Source organism: Manis pentadactyla, chromosome 17, assembly GCF_030020395.1.
Source record: "Manis pentadactyla isolate mManPen7 chromosome 17, mManPen7.hap1, whole genome shotgun sequence".
In the NCBI taxonomy this organism is placed as follows: Eukaryota; Metazoa; Chordata; class Mammalia; order Pholidota; family Manidae; genus Manis; species Manis pentadactyla.
The window spans coordinates 34,063,831-34,083,019 of NC_080035.1; the positions used below are offsets into that span (position 1 = coordinate 34,063,831).

A 19,189-nucleotide genomic window follows, 5' to 3' on the forward strand; every position below is an offset into this window, starting at 1 on the left:
CAAGCCACTGATCTTTCAAATGTTTTTCTACCTCCAGGAAATGGTTATCTTTATTTGCTCTTGCTATCCTTTGGGTCATGAGCAGTGTTCAGATATCCCTCATTTCATTAGAATTGCCCACTCTTCTATGTAGCATACATTATTTATGCTCCCAGGATAAGAGAGAATATTTGTTTTATACTTTATCAGAAACACAACAGTAGTAGGTAAAATGGATTGAGCACTTTCCATATGCCAGGACAGTGCTAAGTGCTTTCAGTAATTCATGTAACAGCCCATAAGAGGTAGGTGCTATTATTGGCCCCACTTTATAGGTGGGAAGACCTAGTTTGGGGAAGGCTAGAGCACTAGCTCATGATTACAGAGATAAAAGTGGTAGAACCTGGATTCAAAACTAGGCATTCTTGGTTTAGAGTCTGAATTCTCAGCCATTACAAACTAAAGGTTGTGTGCTATAGTACAGGGAGATTTGGGTTATAAACCTGATGCTATCAGCCAGTAGGGATGAGCTTGATCAAATTATTCAATCTCTTTAGACCTCAGGTTTTTCTTTGTAAAATAAAGGAGTTGTTTATTAATATCTCTCCCAGCTCAAATTCTATATCCAAGGTGACATTTTTATAGATACTGTCTTTTTTCCTACAGAATCCTTTAATGTTGTGTTTTTGAGCAGTTAAACTAACTTATGTGATTCTTTTTATAAGATAGTTTCATATTCCAAGTATCCTGTTTTAGTGAAAGTGATGTAGGATCAGAAAGATGCTGAAAACCAAGCCCGTGATGACAGCACAGTGGTTGATAGGGTGGATTCCAGGGCCACCTGTTCAATGTGGTGCTGAGAAACAATTGTCCATGGGTCTCAAATTTCAGCACATTAAGTAAGGAGTGGTATGATAGGTTTTGTCTTTTCAAGAATATATGTATTGTGAACAATGCAATTGGAAGGTAGAGCTGGTGTGTCGCTCTGGAAAAGAGGGTAGGTTTTGACTCCCTCTGGATCAGGTTTGCTTGCAGCTTATAAAAGAACAGGATTTTCCAAGCTCAGGGCTCCCCTCAGCTGTGACAAAGATCTACTATGTGTGTCACATCCACCTGGGCTGTTTCATGTCACCTCCTTGGGACTTACAGGTCAGAGGGAACTGATGTGAACACGAAGTACGTGCAGCTGCTGTGCAGGAAAGAATGAAGTCCTCTGTCTCTGTCCCAGAAGTCGCATGTCTTCAGCCAGCATCCATGAAACATTGACACACTAATTTGTCAGCTTACAAGTAGGGCAAAATCTCAGAGCTTTCACAGTTCTTGATACATGGTAGCTTCTAGTCAAATGTGGCTATTTAAATTTAAATAAATCAGAATTAAAAATTTCATTCCCTAGTCATGCTATTCACATTTCATGTGCAGTAAGCAAACTAGTGGTGACTATATTGGCTAGCACAGATAGAGAACTCCTTCATTATCACAGGAAAAGTTATTTTGGGCCTTGCTACTTTACCATAGAGGTTGGCAACATTTTATCTGTAAAAGACCAAAAATTAAATATTTTAGGTTTGACAGATGACACAATCTCTGTTACAAATATTCAGCTCGACTGCTGTACATGAAAGTGACCACTGCTGATTCATAATGAATAAGCTTGGGGCTGTTAAAGTAGAACATTATTTGCAAAACTAGGCAACAAGCCAAATTTGTCCCATGGGCTATATTGTGTGGACCCTTACTTTACAGTAACATTGTCTGGGTTGAATCATTGCCTAATACAGTTTACTGGCTGTGTGACTTTGGGTGAGTTACCTAACTTTTCTTTGCCTTACTGTCCTTATCTGTGAAATGGTGGTTATTGTAAAGATCAAATGAGATAATACCTCTATGATCATGTGCCTTGCACATGGGAAATGCTCAATATTATTTACCTGAACATTAACAAAGGAAATAACAAGTTGGGGCAAAAATGGTTTTGTTTATACATATTGGCTTATACTGTTAACTTTTACTATCAATAGTATTTATGTAGCAGGGTGCTTCAATGAATATCCATATGTTTTTATTTATGGACTTGAGTGAAAATTTCTTTGGAATATATAGGCCAAGACTTCCTAAGTCACAGGCAGTTTGTTTAGCCAACTTACAGTGCAGTGCTCACCACCGTCCAGGACGATTGCACAGGCTACCCGACCACCAGCTGTGCCTGGGGTTACTGTGTCCCCTGCACAGGCTACCCGACCACCAGCAGCGCCTGGGGTTCTCATGTCCCCTGCACAGGCCACCTGGCCACCAGCAGTGCCTGGGGCTCCCATGTCCACACGTCCCTGCCAAGATTTGGCATTATCCACCTTTCAAATTGTTTTCTTACTAATGGGTTGTTTGACATGTTAAAAGATTTTTGTGATTTTCATTTCTTCATATACTGGTGACCTTGTAAATTTCCTTGTAAAATTCATTTATAATTCATGGGTCATATTCCTATTGGAGTTGCTGTCTTTTTTCCTGTTAATTTCTAAGATACCTTGTATAATGTAGTTATGTTGGTTCTAAACATTTCAAATACCATTTCCTATCATATACATGTTTTTGTTTTTCATGTCTTTGGTTGCATAGAAATGCTTATTTTGGTGGTATCAAATGCATCAGTTTGTTTCTCACTTGACTATGGTCTTAAACTTCTGTAAGCAATCCCTCTGGGGAAAACAACCAAGAGAACACTTGCATTAGAGCCAAAAAATGTTTTCTGAGCGTGCTGCTGTAGGTGTCTGATCTAAGGAGGTCAGGGAAGGCATGCGGCCAAAAGATACAGTTTAAGCTGAGATTTGGTTAGCTGGTCTCACAAATGTGGGAGAAAAGTCAGAAAAAAAAATACAAGAAATACCTAGAGGTGAGAGAGAGAAAATAGAATATTTTAAGTATTTAAATAAACAGTGTTTAATTGGAGACAAGCATGCTAGAGAAAGAGACACATTTTGAAGGGCTCTCTACAGCATTCAGGTGTTAGGCAGCCTAAAGACCAAGGACATTACAGGGTTTTGCCAGAGGAGTGCCTTGATTACATTTGCCTCACAGAAGGTGAAATACAGCGAAGATGACTTTTAAATCTTGAATTTTATTTTTATTTTTTACCCATTCTAATAGTATTTAACAGGAGACTTTAATTCATCAGCTCTCCACCCACTTACTCATAAACCCATTTATTTATTAAGGTTTATTAGGTTGCTAGTCTTTATGCTGTCATCTTAGGCTTTGGGGGTGGGTTTTGTCTCTGTGCTTTTTCTTTCCTTATATTTTGCTTATATTAGTCATTTTATCCTTGTGTTGTAGTTTTTCTGTCTGGTTATTTTCAAGTTATGAAGCTTAGTATCTAGTCTTTAACTGTCAATTTGAAAAAATTATTTACAGCCATATTTTCACTGCTGTTGTAAAAAAAACTGAGCATGTTTTTATTTATCAAATTCTAGGTTTTGTCAAAATGATCTACCATTTTAATTCAGACAACTTATCTAAACCCATTTTGCAAAAGTGACACACGATCTGTTTGAGGAAATGAGGATGGCTGGTATCCTGAGCCTTTTACGATTGATATCATGGAGTGCAACCATGCTTTCCCTAAAAAGTGTTACTTGGTGCCTCCTTATTTTCTGTGGTAATTCTTCACATTTTATCTTTCTGCTCCCTTGAAGGTAAAAAAAAAACTTAACAGAAAAATGCCAAATTGTACACTTGCATATGCAGACATTTATTTTTAAATTGTAAAATAAAATTTCCACTGTGTTCATTTTTTTTTTTTACTCTAGGAAAAAAGTAACCCTATAGTAAATGAAGAATATAAAATGTCAGATTTTTCACTAAAACTGTTTTACAGGCATTAACATAAATAATGAATCTCCAGTTGGAAGGAAGCTGACCATCCATTCTGAGAAAAGCAATGGTGAGTGTGAATATAATCTGAAGAGCAATGTGTTCCACACTAAGCTTTTAAATTCAGTTCATGTGACAGCACTTTACTGTGAAACTGAAATGATTTACTTTTTATGAATGAGCTATATGAGAGCTGACTTAAACAATTAGAATAGATACATGCAGCCATGTCTTAGAAATTGCAATAGTGTGTTGTTTTCTTGTTTAAAATATGTGAATTGATTTCTGGTTTTGAAGAGCTTTTTTTTTTAAATTTGTTAATATTTGGAAATCTGTTCCTGAATATAGGGTGGTACCTCTTTTTATTTCAAGTGCCAGCAGTACAACGAGGAATTAACTTTTATCATTAAGAGGTTAATAGCAGTGCTGGCAAGTGTGAGAAACCACTTATAGAAAGGTAGCGTGTTATTTAATGGAATGCATAAATAAAGTAATTCAGTTTGGCTGGTATATCATGGGGAAATGGTTGATTGGGAAGCACATGCTAAATTGCATGTCATATACTTGCATCGATTTATACATGTTTGTATTTATTTATCTGCTTGCTTCCAGCTGCTTGTCAGACATTGCTGTCTCTTCCTGTGGATTTTAATTTAGAAAATGTATTAGGTAAGTATTGTACTTCCTCAAACCTTTAATAACTTGAATAAAAGGCTTTGTTTTGATAGCTTTTTATAAATGGAAATATGTTTCTTTCTAAAGAAGTGGGGAAACCATCCTGAAATTTTCTTTAACATAGCCTAAATTAGCCTTTTTCTCATAATGAACTTTACTATAGATATGAACTATTCATGGACACATCTCATTGGTATTACCTATACTAATAATGAAGCAATCAAAAAAGAAGGAATAATTTCTGATTTCAAACATCACATATGCAATTAAACTTTGCCCTGTTTTTGAAAATAATTCAAATATGTAGTACATGCTGGTTTTTAAAAAAGTAAGTTAACTCAGGTATAATTGCCATTCAGAATGATTACCTTTGCCTTTTATTCTGTTAACATTAAATATAGGCGACTATTTTAGAGCTGATGAATTTGCAGATCAATCTCCAGGAAACCTCAGTTCTTCATCCCTCAGAAGAAAGCTATTTTTAGATGGCAATGGAAGTATCTCTGACTCCTTACCTCCAGCTTCTCCAAGAAGCCCTCAGAGTGGTACTCGAGCATCACTTGAGGTTTTTTATTCAATAGATTTATCCCCTGTACGGTGTAGGAGCCCTGTGCAGACTCCAAGTTCGGTAAGTATTCTAAAAGTGGCTGGTTAGTTTGCTATAGATATACTTGGGCCTTGATGCTCACATTGCACAGCAGAGGAATAATTGCCTTTTGGGTTTTATATTTCATGAAGATTAAACTAGTTCACATTTTGTCATTAGGAATGTTTTTGGTCAAATTCTCCAATTTTGTATTTAGTGTGGTATATGGGATAACTACATTTATCATGCGTCTCAAGGAATTTCAGTGTAAGTTATTTACTGAATTATGTTAAGATTTTCAGTAAAATACAACTGGGTTGGGATTAATGGTCTAATTTAATTTAAAAATTTCTCATAAAACAGCTGCTTAGCATGAAATAGAATGGTTTGTTTAAACACAGTGTATTTATATTTTATTTTGACTAACATTCTATTTCATAATTTGTATAAGGATCCTAATTGTCCTTGTTACAGGATGTCTTGCCTTTTGTCATCTTTCATTTTGGTAAATGACCAAAGTTTTTATGACCTATTTATAAATGTGTTTTGAAGATGAAGTAGCCTATGGTATAACAGAGTTACAGAGAACTGTATAATTTTGTTTGTTTTTACCATAGGGGCAGTTTTCTTCTAGCCCTATTAAGGGCAGTGCAAAAAAATACAGTTTGGGAAGTATAACCAATCCTTCACCTGTTTCTTCACCCACTTTCTCACCAATTGCATTTCAAATAGGAAAGACACCACTCTCAGGTATGTCTCATAATAAAATAATTCTCAGCAGTGGAATTATTAGGTTAAAAGGGGTGAATGTTTTTAAGGCTTTTGATGAACTTTGTCAAATTTTCTTCATAAAAGGTTGTACCAACTGAAATTAATAGTGTATAAGAAAGTCAGTTTTTCCCCATCTAGAAACACTGGTATTACCATTCTTTTTGATGTTTGTTAATTTGTGCATTATAAAAAGGCCTCTTACTGCTTTATATATCCTTAATTATTATGATGTTGAACTCTTTCTGAGTGTTGAACTGTTTCTGAATGAATTGGCCATTTATTTTGGGGGAGGTATTATTAGTTCAGACAAATGGTCTGTTAAACAAATTGTCTCATTTCTTTAACTTCCCTATTTTTTATTTGTGTGGCTGGACAGTTCATGTTTATTTACCACTGGCAGATTATTTGTGTGCTTCTGCCCATTTTTTACATTGTTTTGTTTTTATTAAGCCAATGAAGTCATACAAACTGTTAAGCTTTAAAGCATTTTTATCACTCTAATTATCACATTAAGCTCTTTATTATTAGAGAGATTACTTTACATTTTTTGTTTGCCTTTTAATGTTGCTTGTAGTATTTCCCAAAAACGCAAGGTTTTTACAGATTTGATTTACCAGGTACAGCTACTAAATTGTAGCTGTCAGCTGATTTGTCCAATATCTTCTTTGTATATGAGCCATATTATTTTAGTAACTATATGTTTATGAGGAAATAATTCTCAGGGAGTGGAGTATTTTGTTTAATTAAAGGGAAATGCCAGAGGAAATCTTCTAGAGGAGCTTCCTACTAGTTAGAATACATTAATTTGCCTACTATTGTTTTTGACACCAAAATTTCACTTTAGTAAACAGCACCACTGTTACAGAAATCCAGTTTTTCTGGCCCTGAAACATGATGATTACCATTTTGTAATGGCTTTTCTGGGTTTTTATATTGTCTAATTTTTTATATTTAATGTTCTTATACCTAATGTTTTATGATGTCTCATTTTTCTCCCAATGTTTTAGAACAAAGGAAGTTTACTTTTCATTCTCCTGATGCTTCCTCTGGAACAACAAATCCTAATGGAATTATTAATCCATGTACCCAAAGTCCTTATATAGATGGCTGCTCACCAATTAAAAATTGGTCTCCTTTGAGACTTGAGATGTGTAGAGGTGGTACCCAGTATCGGACCTCCCTAATTCAGATACCTTTTCCTCTGGAAGCTCGCGGTGAAGACAAAGAAGGCAAAGCAAACATTCCTCCCACAGACACCTCACCACCAGCCACCGGCACGGCTGCAGCACACCTGCAGCAGATGGATGGTAACACCTCTCTGCACGGTACACGTTTAGCAGTGACCGCCATGTCCATCACACAAAATCGGTCCAGTGCTTCTGAGAAAGAATTAGCACTGTTGCAGGATGTTGAAAGTGAGAAAGAGAACAACACTGTGGATATGCTTGATCCTATAGAGATGGCCGAGGAGAACACCTGGCTTAAGGAGCCGGTTGACAATGGGAGTCCGCCCCTGACTGATTTTGTGAATGGGATTGCCTTCAGTATTGAGAACTCTCCTATGTGCATGTCACCTCTTGCAGAAAGCAGTATCATTCCTTGTGAAAGCAGTAACATTCAGGTAAGGCACTTTCATATTGTATAGTCTTTTGCTTGTTCCCTCATCCTTTCTTTTCTAAGATGAGAGTAAGAAATAGTCAGAAAAGCAATTCTTACCTGCCATTTCATAGTGACAATATCTAACACTTATGTAGCTCTTACTGTATGCCAGGCATTATTCTCAGTACTTTACATGTGTTAAATTGTTTTATCTTCACAACAATCCTATGAAATAGGTGTACTATTATCCTTATTTTACAGATGAGGAAACTGAGGGTCGGAGAGGTTAAGTAAATTGCCTCTTTAGCTAGTAAGTGGTGAAGCCAAGATTTGAATCCTGGTTGTCTAGCTTTAGAGTCCATGTTCTTTAGTCCACGTTAATACTGAATCATAGTAATAGCTAATATTTACAGTGTTTCAGTGTGCTAGGCACTCTTCTACCCACTTTGCATATATGACTTAATTTTCACAACCTCCCTATAATGCTTTAGTGCTGTCATTTTTGGCGTATTAAAGTTTAAAATTCATGCAGGAATTCTAAATGACCCAAAATTAAATATAATCTTCTGCTCACATTTTTGTGCCTATATTGTCTGTCCTGACTTCTAGGTTCATTGCTAAAAAAAAATACACTATAATCACTTTTATATATTTTAGTTTATAAACTTACTTCCTAAGTGAGAAAGCACATACAAATAGCCTGAAGGGTGCTGTTAACTTCTTTTTCTTTCTCCTTTTTCTTCACTACCTCTCTTTTTTCCAGACCATATATAGAAGAATTATAAATACTTTCAATTGAAATACACCTTAATCATCTACTTCAGCTACCCATTGGAAGTATAACTACTGTCTTAACTACTAAATTGCCTTCCACCCCATGCTTGAGTGCCTGCAAGGGTATGCTAGTCCATCATAGGACTTCTCCTATCATTTCAAGCCTCTTCCTCATATTGAGCTAAAGTAAATTCTGTCTGCAACATCCACGTCAGTTTCAGTTTTTACCCTTTGAGCCATATCATCATAATGCCTGCCTGTTGCAGAGCATTTTTTAGTTTAAAAATGTTTCCGTATATTCTTGTTTTCCTGCCACAGAGGTAGCTCTTTCAAACATTTGGAGACAGCCATATTTTCCCAAGGCCCTCAGACCTGCATTGGTGTGGGCCGGTCAGCCTCCACGTTTGGCCCACAGCTGTCATCCCGGACCCCTTCATCAAACTGGGCATCCCCTTAACCACTCCTGTGGCCTGTATCCCAGTCTTCTCTTTCCTGGTTGGCTGTCACTTTTCTCGAATGCACTTTCAAGTAACTGTGAGAAAGAGCACATTTTTCAAGATACTGTGTGTCTGATCATGTGTTCTTTATTCTTTCACATGGAATTTGGAAATCATTGTCCTTCAGACTTTGAAGGTATTGTTTCATTGATTCTATTTCAGTATTGCTGGTGAGAGATAGGAAACCATTCTAACAGTCCATCTTTTATATGTGACCTCTCTTTACCTCCTCTCTGGATGTGTCTATGATCTTTTCTTTGTCCATAGTGTTCTGGCATTTCAGTGATTCATTGGTGTGGGTTTCTTTTCATAAGGGCACTCAGAGGGCCCTTAACAATCTGTAAACTCATTCCCTTCACTTCTTGGATCTTTTCTTGAATAATATCTTAGATTTGTCCTGTCATTTTCACTGTTCTCTCTGGAACTTCCTTTTTATTCTCTGATTTTTAAAAATCTTTTCACATCTTTTAAATCTCCTTTTCTAATTTTTGGGAAATTTCCTCAATTTTGTATAATAACCCTTCTGTTGAGTTTCTATTTTGCATCTTGTCTTTAATTTCTTTCTAAGCTGTTCTTGTGTGTGTGTATGTGTGTGTGTGTGTGTGTGTGTGTGTGTGTGTGTGTGTGGTTTTTGTTTTTTCATTTGTGGTATTAATTAAAAAATCAGTAGCTTGGTTGGCAAAGCATTGCATGGTCTGGCATGGCCTTTGCCTTATTTTCCAGCCTCATTTGTTTGCCTTCATTTGCTTTGTTTTAGTCACATTGGCTTTCCAGAGTTTTGAATAACTATGTTCCCTCTTGTCAGAGAGCCTTTGCACATACTTTGTAGAATTCCTATCTATCCCACTTTACCTCATTAACTCCTATTAATTTTTTAGTTCACACTTAATGGCCACATCCTCGAAGGAGCCTTCCCTGGTCACACTAGCCAAGTCCAATCTCATTACATGCTTTCATAATTCCATGTACATTTTTCATTCCTTCCTATCAGACCATTAATCAAGCAGTCATGTATGTTTTTGTTTATGCCAGAACTAACGAAAAAGCCTGGCATGTAATAACTACTCTTAGCTATTTATGGAATGAGAGCAGAATGAGTATGTAGATAATAAGTTCCACCAAAAGGACCATATAAAGAACGAACTGTGACCCGGGTTTGGAGCCCTTAGGAAAAGCTGAAAAGGGGGTTAAAGGAAGCAGAGCCCTGAAGGAGAGATGTGGACCAGCCGGGGTGAGAGAGGGACACTAGGAAAGCACAGTGTCAAGGAATATCTGAAGAAGGAAAAAATGGTTAGTACTGTGAACAGTACAGCAAAGGATATGGGGGCTGGAAAAGTAGCTGTTGCATTAACAATAGAAGTTAATTGGACGAGTGAGTAGCCTCAAGGAGGGCAGGTGAAAGGCAAATGGAAGGGAGGTAAAAAAGGTAAATTGATGAAAAAGGTGTAGATGATTCTTTCAAAAACGTTGTGAAAGGAAAGGTTATGATAGCTAGAGAACATAAAGTCCAAGATCTATTGTAGTTTTTTATTGTTACTTTTACTTTAGATGGGAGAAACTAGCATATTTAAATGAAGAAGAGTAAAAAGAAGAAACTAGGAATTGGGCAGGATAATTTTTTTTTAAGTTTTTCTCATTTTTTTTTAAGTGTTACTGATATACAATCTTATGCTTCACATAACACTATAGTTTCATCATCCACCCATGTTATCAAGCCCTCACCCCATCTATTGCTGTCACCATCTGTCAGCATAGTAAGATGCTGCAGAGTCATAACTTGTCTTCTTGGTGCTGTACTGCCTTCCCTGTGACCTACCTGTATTGTGATTGCGAATCATAATGCCCCTTAATCCCCTTCACCCTTGCTCCCCATGCATCCTCCCCAACCCCTTCTCTTTGGTAACCGCTAGTCCTTTCTTGGAGTCTGTGAGTCTGCTGCTGTTTTGTTCCTTCAGTTTTGCGTTGTTTTTATACTCCACAAATGAAACACTGTATTTCTCTACCTGGCTTATTTCACTGAGCATAATACCCTCTAGATCCATCCATGTTGTTGCAAATGGTAGGATTTGTTTTCTTCTTATGGCTGAATAGTATTCCATTGTGTATATGTACCACATCTTCTTTATCCATTCATCTTTTGAAGGGCACTTAGGTGGCTTCCACATATTGGCTATTGTAAATAGTGCTGTGATAAACACAAGGGTGCTATGTCTTTTTGAATCTGGGATCTTCTTTACTATGGGTTGATTCCTAAGAGTGGAATTACTGCATCACATGGTATTTCTATTTTTAGTCTTTGAGGAACCTCCATACTGCTTCCCATAATGGTTGAACCAATTTACATTCCCACTGACAGTGTAGGAGGGTTCCCCCTTCTCCACATCCTTTCCAGCATTTGTTTCTTATCTGTTGGATGTTGGCCATCCTTACTGGTGTGAGGTGATATCTCACTGTGGTTTTAATTTGCATTTCCCTTATGATTAGCGATGTGGAACATCTTTTCATGTGCCTGTTGGCCATCTGAATTTCTTCTTTGGAGGTACCTATCTGTTCACATCCTCCACCCATTTTTTAATTGGGTTATTAGCTCTTTGGATCTTGAGGCAGTGAATTTTTTATGTATTTTGAAGTTAACCCCTTACCAGATAAATCATTTATGAATATATTCCTCCATACTGTAGGATGCCTTTTTGTTCTGCTGATGGTATCCTTTGATGTACAGAAGCTTTTAAGTTTGATGTAGTCCCATTTGTTCATTTATTTTGTTTCCCTTGCCTGAGGAGATGTGTCCAGGAAAAAGTTGCTCATGTGTAGATTCAAGAGGTTTTTGTCTGTTTTCTTGTAAGAATTTTATGGTTTCATGACTTAAATTTCAGGGCTTTGATCTATTCTGAGTTTACTTTTGTGTATGGAGTTAGACAATAATCCAATTTCATTCTCTTGCATGTAGTTGTCCAGTTTTCCCAACACCAGTTATTGAAGAGGCTGTCTTTTCTCCACTGAATATTCATGACTCCTTTATCATGTACTAATTGACCATATGTATGTGGGTATATCTGACTTCCATTCTGTTCCATTGATCTGTGGGTCTGTTCTTGTGGGCAGGATAATTATTAAAAATAGGTATCAGTTATATGTCTTTTTTTTATTTTTTGGTATCATTAATCTACAATTACATGAAGAACATTATGTTTACTAGGCTCCCCGCCTTCACCAAGTCCCCCCCACAAACCCCATTATAGTCACTGTCCATCAGCTTAGTAAGATGCTGTACAGTCACGACTTGTCTTCTCTGTGTTGCACATCCCTCCCTGTGCTGTACTTATACATGCTAATCGTAATGCCCCCTTTCTTTTAACCCCCCCTTATCCCTCCCTTCCCACCCATCCTCCCCAGTCCCTTTCCCTTTGGTAACTGTTAGTCCATTCTTGGGTTCTGTGAGTCTGCTGCTGTTCTGTTCCTTCAGTTTTTTCTTTGTTCTTATACTCCACATATGAGTGAAATCATTTGGTACTGGTTTTTCTCCACCTGGCTTATTTCACTGAGCATAGTACCCTCTAGCTCCATCCATGTTGTTGCAAATGGTAGGATTTGTTTTCTTCTTATGGCTGAATAATATTCCATTGTGTATATGTACCACATTTTCTTTATCCATTCATCTACTGATGGACACTTAGGTTGCTTCCATTTCTTGGGTATTGTAAACACTGTTGCAATAAACAAAGGGGTGCATCTGTATTTTTCAAACTGGGCTGCTGTATTTTAGGGTAAATTCCTAGAAGTTGAATTCCTGGGTAAAATGGTATTTCTATTTTGAGCTTTTTGAGGAACTTCCATACTGCTTTCCACAATGGTTGAACTAATTTACATTCCCACCAGCAGTGTAGGAGAGTTCCTGTTTCTCCACAACCTCGCCAACATTTGTTGTTGTTTGTCTTTTGGATGGTGGCGATCCTTACTGGTGTGAGGTGATATCTCATTGTGGTTTTAATTTGCATTTCTCTTATAACTAGCGATGTGGAGCATCTTTTCATATGTCTGTTGGCCATCTGAATTTCTTCTTTGGAGAACTGTCTGTTCAGCTCCTCTGCCCATTTTTTAATAGGATTATTTGCTTTTTGTTTGTTGACTTGCGTGAGCTCTTTATATATTTTGGTTGTCAACCCTTTATCGGATCTGTCGTTTATGAATATATTCTCCCATACTGTACGATACCTTTTTGTTCTATTGATGGTGTCCTTTGCTGTACAGAAGCCTTTCAGCTTGATATAGTCCCACTTGTTCATTTTTGCTTTTGTTTCCCTTGCCCGGGGAGATATGTTCATGAAGAAGTTGCTCATGTTTATGTCCAAGAGATTTTTGTCTATGTTTTTTTCTAAGAGTTTTATTGTTTCATGACTTACATTCACGTCTTTGATCCATTTTGAATTTACTTTTGTGTATGGGGTTAGACAATAATCCAGTTTCCTTCTCTTACATGCAGCTGTCCAGTTTTGCCAACACCAGCTGTTGAAGAGGCTGTCATTTCCCCATTGTATGTCCATGGCTCCTTTATCATATATTAATTGACCATATATGTTTGGGTTAATATCTGGAGTCTCTATTCTGTTCCACTGGTCTGTGGCTCTGTTCTTGTGCCAGTACCAAATTGTCTTGATTATTGTGGCTTTGTAGTAGAGCTTGAAGTTGGGGAGTGAGATCCCCCCACTTTATTCTTCCTTCTCAGGATTGCTTTGGCTATTCAGGGTCTTTGGTGTTTCATATGAATTTTTGTACTATTTGTTCCAGTTCATTGAAGAATGCTATTGGTAATTTGATAGGGATTGCATTGAATCTGTAGATTGCTTTGGTCAGGATGGCCATTTTAACGATGTTAATTCTTCCTAGCCAGGAGCATGGGATGAGTTTCCATTTGTTAGTGTCCTCTTTAGTTTCTCTTAAGAGTGTCTTGTAGTTTTCAGGGTATAGATCTTTCACTTCCTCGGTTAGGTTTATTCCTAGGTATTTTATTCTTCTTGATGCAATTGTGAATGGAATTGTTTTCCTGATTTCACTATCTATTAGTTCATTGTTAGTGTATACGAAAGCCACATATTTCTGTGTATTGATTTTGTATCCTACAACTTTGCTGAATTCTGATATTAGTTCTAGTAGTTTTGGAGTGGATTCTTCAGGGTTTTTTATGTACAAATCATGTCATCTGCAAATAGTGACAGTTTGACTTCTTCTTTACCAATTTGAATTCCTTGTATTTCTTTATTTTGTCTAATTCCCGTGGCTAGGACCTCCAGTACTATGTTGAATAACAGTGTGGACAGTGGGCATCCCTGTCTTGTTCCTGATCTTAGAGGAAAAGCTTTCAGCTTCTCGCTATTCAGTATGATGTTGGCTGTGGGTTTATCAGAAATGGCCTTTATTATGTTGAGGTACTTGCCCTCTATACCCATTTTGCTGAGAGTTTTTATCATGAATGGATGTTGAGTTTTGTCAAATGCTTTGTTAGCTTCTATGGAGATGATTGTGTGATTTTTGTCCTTCTTTTTGTTTATGTGGTGGATGATGCTGATGGATTTTCGAATGTTGTATCATCCTTGAATCCCTGAAATGAATCCCACTTGATCATGGTGTATGATCCTCTTGATGTATTTTTGAATTTGGTTTGCTAATATTTTGTTGAGTATTTTTGCATCTATGTTCATCAGAGATTTTGGTCTGTAGTTTTCTTTTTTGTTGGGGGTCTTTGCCTGGTTTTGGTATTAGGGTGATATTGGCTTCATAGAATGAGTTTGGGATATTCCCACCTCTTCTGTTTTTTGGAAAACTTTAAGGAGAATGGGTATTATGTCTTCTCTGTATGTCTGATAAAATTCCACGGTAAATCCACCTGGCCTGGGAGTTTTGTTCTTGGGTAGTTTTTTTATTACCACTTCAATTTCATTGTTGGTAATTGGTCTGTTTGGATTTTGTTTCTTCCTTGGTCATTCTTGGAAGGTTGTATTTTTCTAGGAAGTTGTCCATTTCTTCTAGATTTTCCAGCTTGTTAGCATATAGGTTTTCATAGTAGTCTTCAATAATTCTTTTTATTTCTGTGGGGTCCATCGTGATTTTTCCTTTCTCGTTTCTGATTCTGTTGATGTGTGTTGATTCTCTTTTTCTCTGAATAAATTTGGCTAGAGGCTTATCTATTTTGTTTATTTTCTCAAAGAACCAGCTCTTGGTTTCATTGATTTTTTTCTATTGTTTTATTCTTCTCAATTTTATTTATTTCTCTCTGATCTTTATTATGTCCCTCCTTCTGCTGACTTTAGGCCTCATTTGTTCTTCTTTTTCCAATTTCAATAATTGTGACTTTAGACTATTCATTTGGGATTGTTCTTCCTTCTTTAAATATGCCTGGATTGCTATATACTTTCCTCTTAGAACTGCTTTCGCTGCGTCCCACAGAAGTTGCAGCTTTGTGTTGTTGTCATTAGTTTCCATATATTGCTTGATCTCCATTTTAATTTGTTCGTTGATCCATTGATTATTTAGGAGCATGTTGTTAAGCCTCCATGTGTTTGTGAGCCTTTTTGTTTTCTTTGTACAATTTATTTCTAGTTTTATACCTTTCTGGTCTGAGAAGTTGATTGGTAGAATTTCAATCTTTTGAAATTTACTGAGGCTCTTTTCGTGGTCTAGTATGTGGTCTATTCTGGAGAATATTCCGTGTGCACTTGAGAAGATTGTGCATCCTGCTGCTTTTGGGTGTAGAGTTCTATAGATGTCTATTAGGTCCATCTGTTCTAGCGTGTTGTTCACTGCCTCTGTGTCTTTACTTATTTTCTGTCTGGTGAATCTGTCCTTTGGAGTGAGTGTTGTGTTGAAGTCTCCTACAATGAATGCATTGCATTCTATTTCCTCCTTTAATTCTGTTAGTATTTTTTTCACATATGTTGGTGCTCCTGTATTGGGTGCATATATATTTATAATGGTTATATCCTCTTGTTGGACTGACACTTTTATCATTATGTAGTGTCCTTCTTTATCTCTTGTTACTTTCTTTGTTTTGAAGTCTGTTTTGTCTGATACTAGTACTACAATACCTGCTTCTTTCTCCCTATTGTTTGCATGAAATATCTTTTTCCATTCCTTGACTTTTAGTCTGTGTATGTCTTTGAGTTTGTGGTGAGTCTCTTGTAAGCAGCATATAGATGGATCTTGCTTTTTTATCCATTCTATTAAACTGTGTCTTTTGATTGGTGCATTCAGTCCATTTACATTTAGGGTGATTATTGAAAGATACGTACTTATTGCCATTGCTGGCTTTAGATTCGTGGTTACCAAAGGTTCAATGTTAGTTTCTTTACTATCTTACTGTCTAACTTAGCTCACTTATTGAGCTATTGTAAACACAGTCTGATAATTCTTTATTTTTCTCTCTTCTTATTCCTCCTCCTCCTTTCTTTATATGCTAGGTGTTTTATTTTGTGCTCTTTTGTGTTTCCTTTGACTGCTTTTGTGGGTAATTGATTTTATTTTTTGCCTTTAGTTAGTATTTGGTTGGTCTGCTTTCTTTGCTATGATTTTTTTTTCTTTTTAGCCTTAAAAACATCTATTTAGCCTTAGGAGTGCTTCCATCTAGAGCAGTCTCTGTAGAATACTCTGTAGAGGTGATTTGTGGGAGACAAATTCCCTCAACTTTTGCTTGTCTGGGAATTGTTTAATCCCTCCTTCATATTTAAATGATAATTGTGCTGGATACAGTATTCTTGGTTCAAGGCCCTTCTGTTTCATTGCATTAAATATATCATGCCATTCTCTTCTGGCCTGTAAGGTTTCTGTTGAGAAGGCTGATGATAGCCTGATGGGTTTTCCTTTGTAGGTGACCTTTTTTCTCTCTCTGGCTGCCTTTAATACTCTGTCCTTGTTCTTGATCTTTGCCATTTTAATTATTATGTGTCTTGGTGTTGTCCTCTTTGGGTCCCTTGTGTTGGGAGTTCTGTGTGCCTCTGTAGTCTGAGTAACTATTTCCTCCCCCAGTTTGGGGAAGTTTTCAGCAGTTATTTCTTCAAATACACTTTCTTTCCCTTTTTCTCTCTTCTTCTTCTGGTACCCCTATAATGCAGATGTTGTTCCATTTGGATTGGTCACACGGTTCTCTTAATATTCTTTCGTTCCTGGAGATCCTTCTATCTCTCTCTGCGTCAGCTTCTCTGCATTGCTGTTCTCTGATTTCTATTCCATTAACGGCCTCTTGCACCTCATCCATTCTGCTTTTACGTCCTTCCAGAGATTGTTTTATTTCTGTATTCTCCCTCCCAATTTTATCCATTAGCTCTTGCATTTTTTCTCTGCAGTGCATCAGCATGGTTATGACATTTTGAATTCTTTTCCAGGAAGATTGGTTAAATCTATCTCCCCAGGTTCCCTCTCAGGGGATGTCTGGGTTATTCTGGTCTGTATCAAATTCTTCTGCCTTTTCATGGTCGATAGAGGTAGCTGTGGGCAGTTGGCGCATGTGTCAGCTGGGAGAACAAAGTCCCTTTCTGCTTGCTCATCGCTTTCCTCTCCTGCAAGAATGGCGACCCCTAGCGGTTTGTGCTGGGCAGCTGCACGCCATAGGGGCCTCTTAGTCTGGCCCAGGCGGCTGTGGGGGAGGCTCTGCGCAGCTGCTTTGGGCATGGCCAGTCTCAGGCTGCTACTCCGCTATGGCGCAGTTGCGCCAGAGGGGGAATGGGTGGGAGGCTGTTTATCTCCGTGAGGGGCCTCAGAGCTGCACTGCCTCCCAGGGAGTTAGGGCACCTGGAGTTCCCTGGGATTCCCAACTGCTGAGCTGAGTGTGCTGGGACGCTTCCATCCAGCTGTGGGGTCCCTGTCCCTTTAAGACTTTCAAAAGGCACTCGCTTTACTTTTGTCCCAGGGGCACCGGCTGTGGGAACCTGTTCACAGGTTTTACTGTTTCGTTTCCTTATTATCCAGCACACCACACGCTGTGTGTCTGCACTCCCAGTGCAGATGACTAGGGCTGGGTATTTAGCAGTCCTGGGCTCCCATGCCCTTCCCGCTCTGACTTCTCTCCTCCCGCCAGGGAGCTTGGGTCAGGGGCGTGCTCGGGTCCCGCTGAGCTGCGGCTTGTATCTTACCCCCTTCGTGAGGCGCTGGGTTCTCACAGGTGTAGATGTAGCCTGGCTGTTATACTGTATCTTCTGGTCTCTCTTTTAGGGATAGTTGTATTTGTTGTATTTTCAAAAATATATATGGTTTTGGGAGGAGATTTCCGCTGCCCTACTCACACCACCATCTTCTCTGCCCCTCAGTTATGTATCTTTTTCAAATAACAGAGACCAGGCCAAGTATTTTACAGTCAGAATCCAATCCTCATAACTAACAGTAGCTGCAATAGATGTCATCTGTAAAACCTGAGGGACTGAGGTATGCAGGATGGGATAGAATCTAGACCTCTGGTAGAATTAGCAGAGGTAACCCTTCCACTTTTACAGAAGGGCAGAGGTCTGGGATGGACATGGGTGCAATATTTGCAGCTGGGGGGATAGCATGGCTTTAAAGAACATGGGCTTGGGAAAGTCAAATGGTGTTTCAGTTTGCTTCCTAGCTCTATTAGTTTTAGAAATTTCAGAAAGTGACTTCTTTGAGCATGCCCCCTCTTATTTGAAATGGAGGATAATAGTAGGATTATAGGGTAAATAGTAGTACAGCATGGTTCAGACTGGAGTTAATATGTGGAAACTAACAATGCCTGAACATGACTGGTTTTCAGTTAAGTAATAGGAGGCAAAGTGGTCTGTAAGTCAGCAAGCCAGAGGGACAGTATGGTGAGGATGAGAGGATGAGAATGCTGGGGGAAGGTCTCAAGAGCTTAGGCCATATTTCAAGGGATGAACCACAAGCTATAACTCTTGTCAGCTATGAACCTTTGAAGGTTTCGAAAAGACAGTATGATTTCTGTGAGAGAAAAATCTAGTAACAGGGTGTTGGGTGGTTGGCAATAGAGACAGCATTTAAAGACTGATAGTCCAGCTGGAAAAATACAAACATTGCCATGAGAACTAAGACTTATTGTGTTCTTTATGGACAGTGGGATCCACTTGATCCCACCAGACAGTGAATAGATCCGCCTGACAGTGAATGAAGCATTACTTTCTCATCGCCTCATCCTTCTCAGCTGTTTAACATGATGCCAATGCTGGGCTTTTGCTGTCTGGCGGCTGTGTTAGTAGGAGGCGCTGACATTAGCAGTGGCTTAGAGGAGAGCCAGCAGTCGGCCACCACCTTACAGGCTCCCAGTGACCCTGCACTTCATGTAGCATGGGACACATTCCCTTGATATATTCAGCTGTGTGTTAGTATTGAGTTAGAGAGGCCAGTTGTTTGGCACTGGTAAGGAAAAGGAAGAGTCACTGGCAGATAGATTCTCTGGAAGCAGTCTGATATTTTGACCAAT

General features: G+C 38.2%; 1 protein-coding gene across 4 annotated transcripts in view; it reads left to right on the top strand.

Annotated features, from left to right (window-relative positions):
- Window positions 1-19,189, top strand: part of BORA (BORA aurora kinase A activator) — a 30,894-nt gene that overhangs the window by 9,373 nt on the left and 2,332 nt on the right. For all 4 annotated transcript variants that reach the window (XM_036893591.2, XM_036893590.2, XM_057494407.1 and 1 more), the window contains 5 exons: window positions 3,851-3,916; window positions 4,459-4,515; window positions 4,923-5,149; window positions 5,725-5,857; window positions 6,886-7,499. In XM_036893591.2, coding sequence (XP_036749486.2) covers window positions 3,851-3,916; window positions 4,459-4,515; window positions 4,923-5,149; window positions 5,725-5,857; window positions 6,886-7,499 — 1,097 coding nt within the window. The remainder of the gene's footprint in view (window positions 1-3,850; window positions 3,917-4,458; window positions 4,516-4,922; window positions 5,150-5,724; window positions 5,858-6,885; window positions 7,500-19,189) is intronic.